Source organism: Carlito syrichta, unplaced genomic scaffold (assembly GCF_000164805.1).
Source record: "Carlito syrichta isolate Samal-C Ts95f unplaced genomic scaffold, Tarsius_syrichta-2.0.1 Scaffold277815, whole genome shotgun sequence".
Classification (NCBI taxonomy): domain Eukaryota; kingdom Metazoa; phylum Chordata; class Mammalia; order Primates; family Tarsiidae; genus Carlito; species Carlito syrichta.
Window position 1 is genome coordinate 251921 of NW_007221911.1, and position 16002 is coordinate 267922.

Consider the following 16002-nt stretch of genomic DNA (forward strand, 5'->3'; position numbering starts at 1 on the left):
CACAAAGATTTAAAAATTAACAGACAACCACACGAAAAAACACCCCAAGTCCCAAAACAAACACAAAAGTCCTTCCTTCCTGATCCTCAACTCCAGCTCCCTGGGAGTGTTTCTTTTTTTTTTTTTTTTTTGAGTGGGAGTCTCACTCTGTCGCCCAGACTAGAGTGCAGTGGCTGCTCCCGGCCACTGCAGCCTCGACTGGCTGGGCTCCGGCGATCCTTCCACCTCAGCCTTCCAAGTAGCCAGAATTACAGGCATGCGCTACCACGCCCAGCTGATTTTTCTATTTATTGTAGAGATGAGGTTTCGTTGCCCAGGCGGGTCTAGAACCCATGGGCTCGGGCAATCCACTCACCTCAGCCTCCCGGGAGTGTTTCTTAATCTCTAGCAAAGATTATCGCAGGACTGTGGAGAGCTTTCTGGTGTGGCAGAGCAGAGGGTCCTTGTTTCCCTCATTCCAGGTCCCATGGAGTCCCTTGGGTAGGACTCTCAACCAGAGAGTAAGCATAAGCTCTTCCTGCTCAGGAATTTCCTTCTTGTTTGCACTGTGGGAGTGGAGGTGCTCTGTGCTCTGTGACCAGCCATGGGAAGGTCAGTGTGGGGTCAAGTCATCCCTACCTCCCTGGGCAAGAGCCTGGAGCTCAGTCCGACAAGTGGAGAAGGAGAAAGCCCCCTTTAGAAGTCTTTTTGTGAGCCTTGCCCAGGATGAGAGACAGTGATCAACAGTCCATTGTTGACCTTGAAGGCCACCTGTGGGCCAAGCCCCCTCTGACTCCAACAGCTGACACAGTTGGACAAAGGTTACTGAGCTCCTACAGCCTGAGACTTCCCTCCTTGGGCTAGTTTGACCAACTGCCTCCCTGTTTGCCAGGTTGGGCAATGAAAGGTCAAGTTGGACTCTCAATGCCAAGATTTTTACTATCATGTGTCTTTCTTTCAGTGGGATCTCCCCGAAGTCCAGTGAACAAGACTACCTTGACCCTGATCAGCATCACCAGCTGTGTGATTGGCCTTGTATGCTCCTCTCACGTGAGCTGTCCTCTCGTTGTCAAGATCACCCTGCACGTCCCTGAGCACCTGATTGCAGATGGTGAGTCCATGCTTCTGAGGATGTGACCAAATCTCCCAAAGAGAAAGGTTTCCAGGTAACAGATAGAGAAGCTAGAGGTCACTGTTACCTATTACTATAGTGGTCAAAAAACTAAACTCAAATAAGTAAGGTTTAGAATAGGATTCGATTGCCTGCAGAAGAACTCAGAAAACAAGTTAAAAAACAAACTAAAGAGAATACCTCCTTTTTCCTATACCTGCACCCACTTCTGTCTTTTTTTTTGTTTGTTTATTTGTTTGGTTTTGCTTTGAGTTGGGGTCTCAGTCTGCAACTCAGACTGGAGTGCCGTGGCACAATCACAGCTCACTGCAGCCTCAGCCTCCTGGACTCAGGTGATCCTTCTGCTTCAGTTTCTCGAGTAGCTGGGACTATGGGTGCATGCCACCATGCCCTGCTAACTTTTTTTATTTTTTATTTTTTGTAGAGACAAGGTCTCGCTATGTTGCCCAGACTGGTCTTGAACTCCTGGGCTCAAGCGATCTTCTCACCTCGGCCTCCCAAAGTGCTGGGATTACAGGTGTGAGCCACTGTGCCTGGCCTCATATCTGCCTGTTTTTAAATAAGCCCTGTCTGTGTAGAGGAATGCAGAGCACACTGGCTACAGGTAGGTAGACACCAAGATTCCCTTAGCCTCTGAGAAGAGAAGAGCTAAGTGGAGTAGGAGAGGTGTTTAAAAATTAGCCATGCTTTGGTTTAGTATGCCCGGGTGAGAATTCCTAATTGCAGTCACTTGCTGTAAGCCTAGAACTCAGAAGTAATAATTTACTTTCATCCAGGGGGACCCCAATATAATGAGGGAGTAATATAGGTTCTGAGAGTCCCTGAATTATTTAAGCCCAGAGCACCTAATTGACTTGTTAATGTCTGTTCTCTTGGTTGCTGTAAGGCTGAAAACAGGTGGGGACCGTTCACGCAGCGTTAGAGGGCCTGCTAGTCACATTGCATGTGAAGACAGGCAGCGGCCCCTGTTCCTTGGACAAGTGCCAGTGCCTGTGGCTGGGTCTGATGGCCATGCCACAGCCATCACAAAACTGCTCTGTCCCTGTGTCCCTGAAGAATACCCTGGAAAGATGGGATGGGACAAGGCAGCAGGAGACAATATGGCTGGAGGGCCCAACGTCCCCGGTCTCACAGAGGTCTAAGTGATGGCCCAGCCTCCATCTGCTGAGCCCTTTCTCTGGGGTTAATGATGGGCTGGGACTGGCGAGAGTGATGACGTTAGATTGGGACTAATCCTCTGGTTGGGATTTACTCCATCTTCAGGGGCTCATGCACGTGTGTTGTGTGTGTGATATGGGCACACTTGCTTTCTCTCTTCCTGCAGGGAGCCGCTTCATCTTGCTGGAGGGGAGCCAGCTGGATGCCAGTGACTGGCTGAACCCTGCCCAAGTGGTTCTCTTCTCTCAGCAGAACTCTAGTGGGCCCTGGGCCATGGACCTCTGTGCCCGACGGCTCCTGGACCCTTGCGAACACCAATGTGACCCCGAAACTGGTAGGCAGGAGCACCGGGCAGCGGGTAACTGTCAGAGAGCTCATGCCTCTTGCAATCACCCCCTTGAAAGTCAGGCCATTTCTTCCCACTCTGCTGTCCCATTGCCATCTCCAGTCTAGATCGTGCAGGCTGCCCGCATGCAACTGGGCCACTGAGCATATTAGCTAAAATGGTGTTGTCATATGCTGCAAGAAGCCTTGGAAGGATCTGTAGCCCCAAGCCAAAACGGCCAATTTTGGATAACCTTTATGACCTATTTGTCATTCATTCAGAGGATATTTAACTATTGGGGCCAGACACTTCATGATTACAAAATTAATGTCTATTTATTATTTTAAAAATTTGGAAAATTTAGAAAAGCTCATAGGAGAAAATGATAATCATCTATATTTCTATCTCCTGGATAAATCACTTTCAAAATTTAATATTCTCCATTCCAGTTTCTTTTCTATGCATGCGTTTAGGGGCTTCATAAAAATACTAATTCTAGTAGAGCTTTCCTGCTTTTTTCACTTACCATTCCATCATGAGAGTTTTCCAGAATTATTAAATAACCCTCAATAATATAATTTCCATAGCCATTTGGTATACTATCATATGTCTATATCATTGCTCATTTAAACAATCCCTGTTATTTGACATTTAGGATGCTTTAAATTTTTAATTTTTATAAGTACTATTAAAATGAGCATCTTTACACGTAAATGCAGGGCACATTTGAAGTTATTTTCTTCAGATGAATCTTGGAGAGGGATTACTGGGTCAAAGGATAGGAATATCTTTAAACCCATCAGATGCAGCTGGGGCTTCTCTGAGAGAGGGTTCAAATTCAGGCATGGCATGAAGTAAAGCACACTCACTGCTCTTAGAGTTCCAATGCATCGGGGGACACAGATCTCTTACTTCCAGTTACTTTGCACTTTCACTGTAGAAGGGGTTCACCTACAGGAGTCTCTACAAAGACCTAGTTTGAGAAAATTGAGTACCATGGAGAGATCCTTCCCAGAGAGCAAAGGAAAGAGATAAAGTGATTATCCAAGACCTCCAAGCGAACTGTTGCTGAAGTCAGAGGCCAAGACCTCAAGCTTTTTGTATATCATTTGCCCTACCCCCCACCCCCCACACACATATCACCATCAAGTGCAGGGATCTTACTAAAGGATGAGTCTAAGATATCTGGTCCTTACTTCTGTTATAATCCATTATCAAATCTCTTTGGGAGAGTAACAGATATCTGCAACATCTAAAATTCACCTTCTTGGGTCTTAAAGTTGTTTTACGTGGGCCCATCACAGAGATTCTCGGCCCCCATATGGAAGAGAAAGTACAACATTTTAAACATCTGAAGCCTAAGACTGTGCTTACTTGCTGCTCCTCCCACGCTGCCAGGCAAACACCAAACCAAACAGATGGGCTGTGTACCATGCCCAAAAGCTAGTGTGTTCGGGAGAAATTAAAAAGAGCTCATCTCAGAGGTGGGGGCTTTCCATGCAACTGAGCCAGTCTTTGCTCCCCTCGTTCTCCAGCTGGCTTGGATTGGGGGATTCGAGACTATCTCATTTGTTAAACTCACTTCTGAGAGAAGCGTGATCTCCAGGGAACTTTAGGTGCTCCTCCTTGGTTTTTAAAGAATGGGAGGGAACTTCAGTTACATGTGGAAAGAAGGAATTGTGTTTCGTGCTTGGCAGGGTCTCAGTGGTACACTGCCTCCTTACTTTAGATTTACGTTTGAATTCCTCAAGACGAACATGACTTGCCCCAAGTCCAACAGCTACCTAAAGCAGAGTGTTTTATCTATTGTGAAATCAGAGCAGAGGTGGGATTAGAAACGTTTACTTAATTTCCCCAGACATGTCATATCTGACATATTTGTCATTCAAAACTATTAAGCCACAACCATTACTAAGCATTACTGTTCCGTGTGCCAGGAAGCTGCTTGTCTGTTGCGAAGCTCTCCATCAACTAACTCTTCAGTCCCTTCCAGATGTCTCATTTCTAATCCTTACTGAAAGTGACTTAGAGAGGCCCCTCCCCTGCTAATGACTTCCCAGTATCTGTGACAACTAATGAATTTCCATTTGGAAAGCCACAGAGGAAGACTAAAAATAAGATTCAAACCCCACAGCAAAGCTAAGGAGAAACATCTTCATTTTGGGTTAGCAGTTGAGAAACAATGCTGCAAAGACTTTTATTTCCATTAATGCTGGAATTGGAAAACCCTACCTCCCCCCACCCCGCTTCTTTCTGCACATGGGATGATGTGGTCATCCCACACGCTCATCAGTGAGAAACTTTATCGCCTCCCACACTCCATCCTAGAGCCTTTCTCCAAAGAACTGAGTGTGGGAATTGGCTTCAAGTCAAGACAACGTTATTTTTGTCATCCTCCAGCAAGCTTACTTGGAAATGTCATCGTGTTGGGACATGTGCTTTCCCAGCCATGATGAGAGGTCTGCCCATATGGATGCATGGGGCTGTGCAAGTGCACGTGTGTACTTTTTACACACACACGGGCGCATGCACACAAACACGCAAACACACAAACACAGATGCTCAGTCATTGCAAAGGAGCAGGCTCTGACGCCTGGAGCTCTCCTCTGACTTCTTTCCTGAGAGTTTCCCAGGGCTAAGCGTATGTGCATCTGTCACCTGCATGGTGCTCGGTAAGACCAGGTGTGAAGGCATCATGTCACATGGTAAAAGAGAATTAAAGTTGCATATGGAATGGACGTTGCTAAACAACTACCTTTAAAATAGGAAGGCTATCTGGGTGGAGTATCTGGGTGGTCCCAATATAATTGTAAGCGTAATAAAAAGTGGAAGAGGGAGGTAGAAGAGAAGGTCAGGGATGTTGTGATGAGACAAAGACTCAACTAGCCATGACAGACTTTGATATGGAGGAAGGGGTCATGAGCCAAGGATTGTGGACAGCCTCTAGAAGTCAGAAAAGGCCAGAAAACAGATTCTCCTTCAGTGCCTCCAGAAAGGAACACAGCCCTATAGACATCTTGATTTTAGCCCAGTGAAATCCATGTCAGACTTCTGGCCTGCAGAGCTGTAAGATCATACATTTATGTTGCTTTAAACCACTACGTTTGTGGTCACTTTTTCCTGTGAAAATAGAAAACAAACCCACTAAGGAAGAAGCAAAAAGACAGAGAGAAAGAACAAGCACTGTTTTGTTCCTCTTCCTATTCCCCCAACCCAGTGTGTAGACCCTCTAAAGATATGTCATAAATCGATGGAAAACCTTGAGCTGGAGGACCTTGCTGACCTGTCTTCCATCCCAGCCTCCCTCTCCATGTTTCTAGTCTAGCAACATGCAATCTGGGAGGGTGGTAAGGTCCCTAAAGCTCTTAGCCCAGTACCTGGAATATAGTAAGCACCAGTAAACATTCCAATAATCATCAGGGGTCCACAGACTCTTCAATTTAAATGTAGTTGGGCCAGGTGCCATGGTTCAAGCCTGTAATCCCAGCACTTTGGGAAGCTGATGCAAGAAGATTGCCTGAGCCCAGGAGTTCGAGACCAGCCTGGACAACTTGGTGAAACCTCATCTCTACAATAAATCAAATAATTAGGCAGACATGATAGCATACACCTGTAGTTCTGGCTACTTCGAAGGCTGAGGCAGAAGGATCACCTGACTCAGCAGGTCAATGCTGGGGTGGCTGTGAGCATGCCACTGCACTCCAGCCTGGGCGACAGAGTGAGACTCCAACTCAAAAAACAATAAAAATAAATAAATAATTGTGGATGAACCTGAGGAATGATGGGCTTGTGTCCCAAGTCTTGACTGCCATTTCCAGTCTTCTACTGAGCACTGTTACCTCTTAACACTTCTTGAACCATGCCATGTCATGCCCTTCATATATGGCTGTTTTGGAACTCAGGGCACAAGTGTATTAGGTTCACCCCATTGACAGTTTCAGAAAGCATGCTGTGCCATCTCTGCACCATCTTTCCAGATCAGGGGAAACCACTGGGAAATGCATGGGAAACAGTTTTCAGAAAAAATAAGATTAGGCAGTGTTTTCAGAGAGCTCACTATGTGTCAAGCACCATGCTTTACTTAAATCATATAACTGAAGCTCTGCAGTAATGCTAAGAAGTGGACAGTCCTCTTACACCTCAAGAGTTCTTAGCTAATTTGCCCAGGGTCCCTTGTGAGGTCCCTTGCCTAGTTAATGGCCTAGCCAGACTCCAAACTCAGACGGCCTGACTTGGAACTCACTTCTGATCATTATGCAGTCCTGCCCATGAGGTCAGGCTTCAGGGAAGGAACTAGGGTGAAAGGTTCAGAATTTTCCTCCTTCTGAGTGGCAGCAGCAGGACCCCAGCCCCCCAATGAAGGCTTAGCCAGTTGCATCCTGACTTTCTCCTCCCAATGTCCCCAGGTTTGTGACCCCAGGTGTGTCTGTGGCCAAGTGGGACTAACAGCAAGGCACTACAGCTATATGGCATGGTGCCCCACCTGCATCCAGCCAGAGGTTGACTTTTCCTGCACTTTCTAAGGGTTTTTGCTTTGTCTATTTGATAGAAACATAGACTCCCTGGTTTCAGCGCCTTTTCTCTGCCACATGGTCAGCTGAGGAGGCCTCCTATACTTGTTCACCTCCACGGTCCCCATCAGTCCTGGCCACAGATCCTCATTGTCCTTTCTGAGTTATGCAACTTTTATGGTTCTGCAAGGAGCACAGGCATCCAAGCTAAATTAAGTTTTAATCGCCATCCAAGATGTCCACTGAAATCCCTTCTGTAGGTCTTTCTATAGGCCGAGCCCATCCGTGTGGGAATATGTAAACCTGTTGAGGGATTTCAGACCCACTTCCTGGTCTCAGTCCAGCCCTCCCCCCCTGGCTTGCCTGCCTCTTTCAGACCTTCCCTGTTTTTTGTTTGGTTGGTTGGTTGCTGTTATTGTTTTTTAACCAGTTTGGCAGGGTAACTCAGGCCTTGTCTTATTCTGGCTGGCTCACTGATTCCAAACTCACTTTTGCGGATCCATTGGAGCACCTTCCTTCCTTCAGGAGGTGCTTTCAGCACACTTCCTTCATGCCCTCTCACTTGACCCTGGACCTGCCTCTCGCCTGATGTCCCACAAGAAAGGGAGACCAGGCAGTGAGATACTACCCACGTCCAGATCTTCCTTTTTAGATGAAGCATGCCCAGTTTCAAGTAAAAGTCAGCCCCTACCTGAACAAGATCCAGGGCTTTTGGCTTTGATCTGTATTTCCAGCATGAAGAACTTGGGGTGAACCCAGTCATGTTCGTGGAATCCTGTCTTCAAGGTCTTTCTTTAATCCCTGGATGAGACTTGTGCCTCAGTCCTTCAGCTGTAGAATGGAAATGACCATGGGCACTGCCCAGCATCCAAGGTTCCTCAAGGTGTATGCCCTCAGGGTACAAAGCACCATCAAATGCAGCTGTCTCCAGACCTTGCCACACCACCCTCAGCCTCTCATCTCCAACAGGGCTGCCCAAGCATCCCCTGCAGGCACACTCTGCCCTGGCTGAGCCCTTCTCCGTGCGGTGACACGTATCTCCATTGGATTCCCGTGTATACCACCACAGAGTCGGCGCCTCATACGTTCCCCGCCATCTGTCACAGCAGATGCGGTGACTGTAACACTTCTAGCTTAGGAGGGCATCCAACACCCTTGTGGGGTCTTTAAAATTCACAGCTAACAGTCGGAGTCTGTGCTTTCACGAAGCCCCTCTTAAAGTCAAGATTTAGCAGTTGGTTTCCATAGCAACTTTCCTCATCAAGTCTGAACTCCTCTCAGTGTGGATGGCCAGACTGGTTTGGTGGAGGAACACAGACGAAGGATGTTCGGTGGGTTCCCCAAATGAGAATCCTCTAAGAGTCACTTTTTGGATATCCTCAGACTCTAGCAAGATGTGTTTGAAAAGTTCTTTGTTTCTTGGACTTGGGGCTGCATGTGGTATTATGTTTCATCTCTTGGAGGCAGTATGCCCCCACACAGTAATGAGTGATGGGAGCCTCATGAGGAGATAATGACCATAAAAGCAATTTGAAAAGGTGAATGTGCTGTACAAATGGTAGATATTGCCATCGTTAGGAAAATAAGGCTCTGCTTGAACTCTGAGTTGTTACTGCATTTATTTTTACATTTTCTGTGGTAACTAGATATCAGATTTGGAAGAGGATTTTCGTTTTTGTCAATTCTTAATTGTGGGCAAGGTCTCAATCTGAGAACATTCCAAGAGTTGAAGTGGCAGGTTTGACAACATCCTGAAATTACTTCGTACTTTTCAATATCATGCCCATGACTAATTGTCCATGAGGACAATCAGGAGAGAATCTTTCCCTAAGAAAAATGTATATTTGAGTCCTTGGCCTATGAATTGGCTTAGATATCTGCATCTTAGGGGGGGTGATATTATCTGTAGATTTAGGGCAACTTCTTTCATTAAATTAACTAGTTTTCATTACACAGTATTTATTAAGGACCTCCTCATATAGGGGAAACTATCCCTGTTACCTGTCCCTGCCTGGTGTAGTTCATGTCTAGGAATTCTTTGGAATGAGGCAGTATGGAGCCAGTTCCCGGACCTTCCTCCATTTGCTCTCCCCAGTACCCCAGTTCTTTATCTTTCTTTTTATCAGAGAAACAGCCTTCCTTGCAAGCCTGATCATCAACCACCTAATTTCAAACTGTGTTTTCCTGTTTTTGGCTCAGAGCTCCCTGACCATTTCTAGATACAGCTCAGTACCACTGAAGCCCGGAAATTTGAGCTTACTGTGGGTCTAGCCCACGTAGGAGGCAGAATTTGCCATACTGGGGACAGTGTCCTAACCTCATACTGCCTGTGAATTTCTCACTAACTAAGAAGTTACTCCTTTTCACTCCACTTCTCAGCACACTGAGCTGAGCAGGTGTGGGCGAAGGTAGTGTGTGTGACCCAGGAGTGAGGCCCTGTCAAACAGTGGCTTAGAGATCAATCTTGAAATGAATGGCTGAGCTAAGATGCTAAAAAAAAATCCTTGCTCAGACCCTATCCCATCCCTTCCCCCTTAACTGTGAGGCTTGCACTTCGTTTTTGTTGGATTTTATCTCCAGAAAGAAAAAATAGCACTCAAAGCTATTATTCTATTTATATCCTTTTTAAGCGTCTCTTTCTCGAGAGATAAAGAAATAGGCTGTCCATCATCTCTGTAGGGCACAGCACCTTTGTTATTTACACATTTCAGGAAGTCACACGTTGTTCTTTCGCTAGTTATAAACTAAATAACCAGACATTAAAATAGTAGGAACTAGTGTTTTAGTGTAATTGGTCTTGGTAGCTTGGGGATCCATAGCATTGCACAAGAAATTATTATTACTGTTATTTTTTAGAGACAGAGTCTTGCACTGTTGCCCAGGCCAGAGTGCAGCCTTTATCTCCTGGGCTCAACCAATCCTCCTGCCTCAGCTTCCCCAGTAGCTGGGACTACAGGTGTGCACCACCATGCCCAGCTATTTATTATTGCTATTATTATTATTATTGAAACAGGGTCTTGATTGACTGTCCAGACTAGTTTCAAACTCCTGGTTTTAAGTGATCCTCCCACCTCAGCTTCCCAAATCATTGGGATTACAGGCGTGAGCCACTGCACCTGGCCAGCAATTATTAATATAAGGAAGCAGCAACCCTTTTCTTCAAGACCAGTACTAAATAGACCAATGATTCTTAATCTTTTGGGTAATCTTGGATTTGCATGTAAATCAGATGAATGTTATGGGACCCTGCCTTGGAAAAATTCATGTATACACATATACGGTTTTGCATGCAATTTTGGTAGATTCATGGACCTTTTGGGATACCAATGGAGCAACTAGTGATAATGAAGCATGATAGCCTAAACAAATGTAGAGTCATAGATGATCCTTTTGTTGACCTGCTCCAAGAATATTAGCCATTTTCACTTAAAAGCTAAAACCCAGAATTCCTATAAAGCCATAATAGGTTTAAGTGACCTCTTCTAAGTACAGTAACTGTTTGTGTTCTAGCAGCAGGGCTTGGGAAAAACGGTCTGCAGTCATACAGACATGGGTTCAAATATTAACTCTGCCACTTATAAGCTGTTGACAAGCCTTCACTTTTTCCAAGCCTCAGTTTCCTTCGTCAGTATAACACAGCTAATAATACTTACCTTTCAAGAAATATTTGATGAAATAGCTTAGTTGTGCAGATCTTAAACATTATTATCTAATATATGCATTGAGAAATTTAAAGATGAAAAATTCCCTTCCCTCTAAGATTTATTGGTCTTTGTGCTTGGAGAGCACATATAATATGTGTTTTCTAAATGTCAGATTCCTCCTCTAGTGGAAATTAGCACATGCTGGAAAGTGGAGAGATTGGGGGTGGTGTGTTCATGTAGTGGACATTGGAAAAAGGAAACATACGTTCCCATTCATTCTGCTATCAGAGTCAGAGTTTAAGTTGATCATTTTGTATTAATTTTCTCCAACACAGACATGTTAATCAACTCATTCATGACTCTCTCTTCCTCTTTACCCTGCTTCTAAGGGGAATGCCTCTGCTACGAAGGTTACATGAAGGATCCTGTACACAAACACCTCTGCATTCGAAACGAGTGGGGGACCAACCAGGGGTAAGTGAGGGGATGGGAGGTGGCTGGCTCGAGTGTCCCCACTCCTCACACAGGCATGCGTGGACAGGGATGGAGGTGAAGGGTGGCTGTGCTCTGAACAGCAGTGAGTAAAAATGTCACTGTGCCTTTCCCTATTTATACCATGCCAGTGAGGTCCATATTATCCTGCTCTCCATTTACGAGTCAAGAGATGATGCCTCTGACTTGCAGCCCCGCAGCCTCCAGCTGGGATCTGAAAACCAAGCTGTCCTGCTCTTCCTTTTCACATAGCCGCCAGCCACGAGGATTCCACAAGCAGAATTTAGCTGATGATTTTGTTGGAGACACGCTAAGTGGCACAGACTCCAGCGTAGCTCTCCTGGAGCCTGGCATGCTTTGCGAGACTGACATGAGGGGAAACTTGTTTTCACCAGGACTGTCAGCAGGGGTGACCTGCAGAGACACAGGGAGGACTGTGCTGAGTAAGAGGGTATTTTTCACCTGACCCCCAAGTATCATTTCACTGTGAGACCTCTGCTTTCCCCCAGGCACACATGGCTGTTTATCTTCTTAAATTTTTCTTTTGCATTTTTAAATGTTTTTATTGAGATAAAAATATATAACATAAAATTTACCATTTTAACCATACAATTCAGTGGTACTAAATACAATAACATTGTTGTGCAACCATCCTTCCTACCCATCTTCTATTGTTTTTTTAAAAGGAGCTTTTGACTTTCTTTTGGATGCTGACAGCTTGCTTTCTGCATTGGCTGGGTTGTGGAGGAGGGTGGGAGTAGAAGTGGATCGATAAATGCTAACTAATAATAGCAATCAATGAAACAGGAAAAAACAAAAAAATCAAGGCAAAAGGCATCCTGGAGTGATTGCTTGGACTGCAAATGAGATACGTGTTTGCAGCCTGACAGGTGGAAAAAAGAAACCAATGTCGTTCCAGACATTGCTGTGAGAACTCACACCTCCGAGGTCGCTGATCAGCCCCTCTGCATGATTCTGATGAGACCAAACCTAGAATATTGAAAGTAGTTCTGGACTCTCTAAGCAATAAATATGGTGACAAATGGGTGAGGGTTTGGGGAAGAGCAATAAAAATGATTGAAGAGCACAAGGGAGTGATTTATGATGAAGGTACAGAAGAACTCAACTCTGAGAACTTAGCCAGCTGATGACTAAGCCAAGGCATGATAAATGCCCATAGACGTTCAGAGAGGGCAAATGTTCTGGAACGGGTTGAAGTTGAGGGATAAGGACAAGAAAGAATGAAGTCAGGGAGAGGAAATCTGAGTCACAGGTCAGAAAACTTAAGGAAGTCAAAATGCCATGAAATGTTCCTGTGAGTGAAAATGAAGGATTGCTCAGTTTTGACTGATTTTGACATCATATCAGAGAGGCAGTCCAGAAAATTCAAAGGAAGGTGTTTGTAGAAGGAACTACACATTAGTTGTCCTGTTAATGAAAGATTGGTGGGAAGAGGACTTGGCTAATAGATGTCTAGTGGGATGTAAATGAAGAATGCAATTTGCTGTTTAAGTTCCGTGGAGTCCCCTACCCTCTTAATCCCTGAAATATGTGTGTAGTTGCTAAGGAGCCAAAATTTAAGTTCATGGGATGACTGAGAATCTCAGTTGACTATGGTTCTTATTGAGTAAAATAGTGGAAAGGGAGATGGGTAACTACATTTCATTTCTTAGTCTGCAAACTTGCTGCTGAAGAAAACAATGACAAAATATTTCACTTTTGCCCAGAATGACCCAGGCTGCCTCTCTGCTGTGATTGGACTTGGTGGTTAATTGCTCAATCCTCTTCATCTGTAGTAGTCTTGTAGACAGATATGTGAGGATGGGCCTGACTTCCCTTGGTAATTGCACAAGCCTTCATCATTCCTTCTGGCTGTATGTAGAAACAGCCTTAGGATGTAGACAAGAGCCTCAAGGGAGAGGGTGGAGGTCCCGGCGCTGGTGTCATTTAGAATGAGACAGGCTTAAGCACTGAGTTACAGACTGACAGGAACATTAGCCCCAGGAAGTAGACAAGGAGACCTAATCTGTCATTTCCATCTCTAATTTCCATTATTCTATGATCATCACTGTCTATGAGGTCTCATTTTGGACATTAATAAAATAATGGAGCAACTGTTAGCAGGAGGGAATAAAAGCGACAATCGTGAGGGTAATGGAACCAGGAGCGATAAGCGTTGTGCATTTATATGTATACAGTATTAAAAAAATTGCCAGACAAATGACTGCATTTTTCCCCATAAACTGACAAGATAAGTGGAAAGTATAAGATGCCATACATGTTGATTTAAATCAGGGATTTGATGTCATGTTTCTTTAAATGATTCTCACAAAATTAATTGAAATTGTTTTAAACATGAAACTGTCACTCAAATTGAAAAGTGTCCGACAGATTGCCAACTAATAATACATATTGGGGTATTGCAGAAAAATCAATGGTAGGACTGATTTTCCTGAGAATTTTGTTTAATGTTCCAGAATTAGAAGTAGGCAGCCCATGTGTAGATATTTATGTTGTTCACTTCACATTCTCATCTTGTATACATTAAAATAGCTGAATATTCTTTTGCAGAACAGCCAAACCCTAGGCCAGTAATAGTCAAAACAAATTTCTTCATGAAAAATCAAGGTTAATGTACCAGCAGAAAAGTAGCAATAAGCATTCATGACTTTCAGACAAGAAAGAAAATTGATCAAGGACACTAATACAAAAAGTTACAAAGTGATGATTCTTGGAGGCAGAGGAGTTACACCTACAACTTTATCCAGCCTCTGCCTCATTCTAGTTACCTGGGCCTGTGTGCTGAGTGTGTGTGTTGTAAGTGTGTGCGGTGTATCTGACTATACATGATGTGTGTGCGTTATTGTGCACCTGTGGTGTCTGTGTGATTGTATGGTTTGTGTGTGTATTGTGTGTGTGTGTGCATGGTGTGTGTGCTTTATGTGTGCACATGTGGTGTCTGACTGTATGATGCATGTATATATGTGTGTGCATGAGAATGAGGTAGTTTGCTTATGGGAATCCTCTACCATTTCATCATTTATTCTCTCATCCATTCATGTTTTCAATAGGTATTCACCCCATTATCTGTTGGAATCCAGGGTATGCTTGGTTACTTTTTACAGAGGATGTGGTCCCAGCTCTGGAAGAACTAATCATCCTCATAGATAGTTGGGAGCATGACAAGTAATTGCAATGAATTTTAAGACCTATTGAAATTAAAGTGTGAGTAAAGGTCTGTGAGGTTGAAGCGTAAGGGGTGACTTATGTAAGATCATAGAATCTGAAAGAGGGCTTCATGGAGAAACGGGTTTTGAACTGTTCTACTTGACAGGTAAAGAAAGTCATTTGAAGCAAGGGGAACAGCATGTACAAAGACCTAGAGACATAAGGAGGCTTGTTTTTCCAGGAATGGCAAATAAATGGTTCAATGTGGCATAAGAATGCAGTTTACAAAGACAAGAGAAGAGGCTTGCAAGATGGCTAAAGACCAGATCACAAAGAGGTCTTGTTTGCTAAAGTTTTGGACATCAAAGTTCCTGTGTACAAGACCCTAGAATTATTAGAAGGAAGAAGTTCCAAGGTGTTCCCTCACTACACGTTATTTTTCAGGACCCTCTATAATTAATATAAATAATCCTAACAGAAAGCACACACACACACACACACAAAGCCTCTCAGTGTTTTGTATTTGTATTTATCTAGAATTGTATTTATTTGAATTCTCCAAGTAAAACACATTCTTAAAATAATACTGTAGGCAGAAGCATCCAAGACCTGAAGTCAGAAAGGACAGCTAATTGGAGATTATATGTATGAGGTATGTGCATTCAGGGGGTTGCAGTCATTTCCCGGTGACCCCAGTTCTGCCAAGATTGCCAAGGGAGAAGTGAGGCAGGTTGAGACATTCATATGTTGGTTTGGGTGGTGAGGCCTGTCACTCTAGCTTAGCCAGATGACAGGGTCCAGGTGGCAGATTATAAGATCTTTGAACTCACTGCACAAGAAAGTCCTATTCACTAAAATAAAAATAGCTTCAGAAAGATTTAAACAAAGTCACAGATGACAGATTTCTAATGGGTTATTAAAAGAACATGGGATGTTTGAGGTTATATCATCGGTCTTGGAGGTTGGCAACAAAATCAATCATTCCCTGCCACAACACCTCCTGTGACCCTGCTGCCTGGCATAGGACCTAGGGTGGACAGGTCCTAGCTCTGCACAGTGGTTTGCCACGTCTTCTGTCTACCCTGCATGAATTCTCTGGATATCTCTTTGGTTTCCCATCCTTGTGGCTGCATAGACACAGCCAGGGACTATTAATGTCTGTATTTGATATTTGTTTGCTAGGACAACAAGGATAAATTGAAAATTTTCACAGAAGAGAAATGAAAACAATAAATGAGGATAGAGGAGGCAAGAGAGATTGATTTACATGAAAATATTACAGGAGAAAAAAACAAATTTATGTAGCTACTTTGGAGATGATTAAGAAAGGCTATAATCATGTTTTTTTTTTTTTTTTTGGTTAAATTAAAAGTGCACCCAAGGGCCTCTGGATGCATTTTTCAGAATACCACAATTAGATTAAATTCATGCATTTGAAGATCCCCGGTAAATAATAGCCTGATTTCTTATTCTGGCATCTCAGATGCAGAGGGCAGCACCAAAGAGATTCCCCGCTAGAGAAATATAAAATATCACTAGATTTCAGTGCTGAAGGATGGAGACAGAGTGGTAATTCATGAGAGAGGAAGCGAC

General features: G+C 44.0%; 1 protein-coding gene across 2 annotated transcripts in view; it reads left to right on the top strand.

Annotated features, from left to right (window-relative positions):
* The window catches only part of ASTN1 (astrotactin 1), a 318270-nt gene that overhangs the window by 145263 nt on the left and 157005 nt on the right, over positions 1-16002 (top strand). For both annotated transcript variants that reach the window (XM_008052472.2, XM_008052473.2), the window contains exons 6-8: positions 941-1090; positions 2436-2603; positions 11139-11223. In XM_008052472.2, coding sequence (XP_008050663.1) covers positions 941-1090; positions 2436-2603; positions 11139-11223 — 403 coding nt within the window. The remainder of the gene's footprint in view (positions 1-940; positions 1091-2435; positions 2604-11138; positions 11224-16002) is intronic.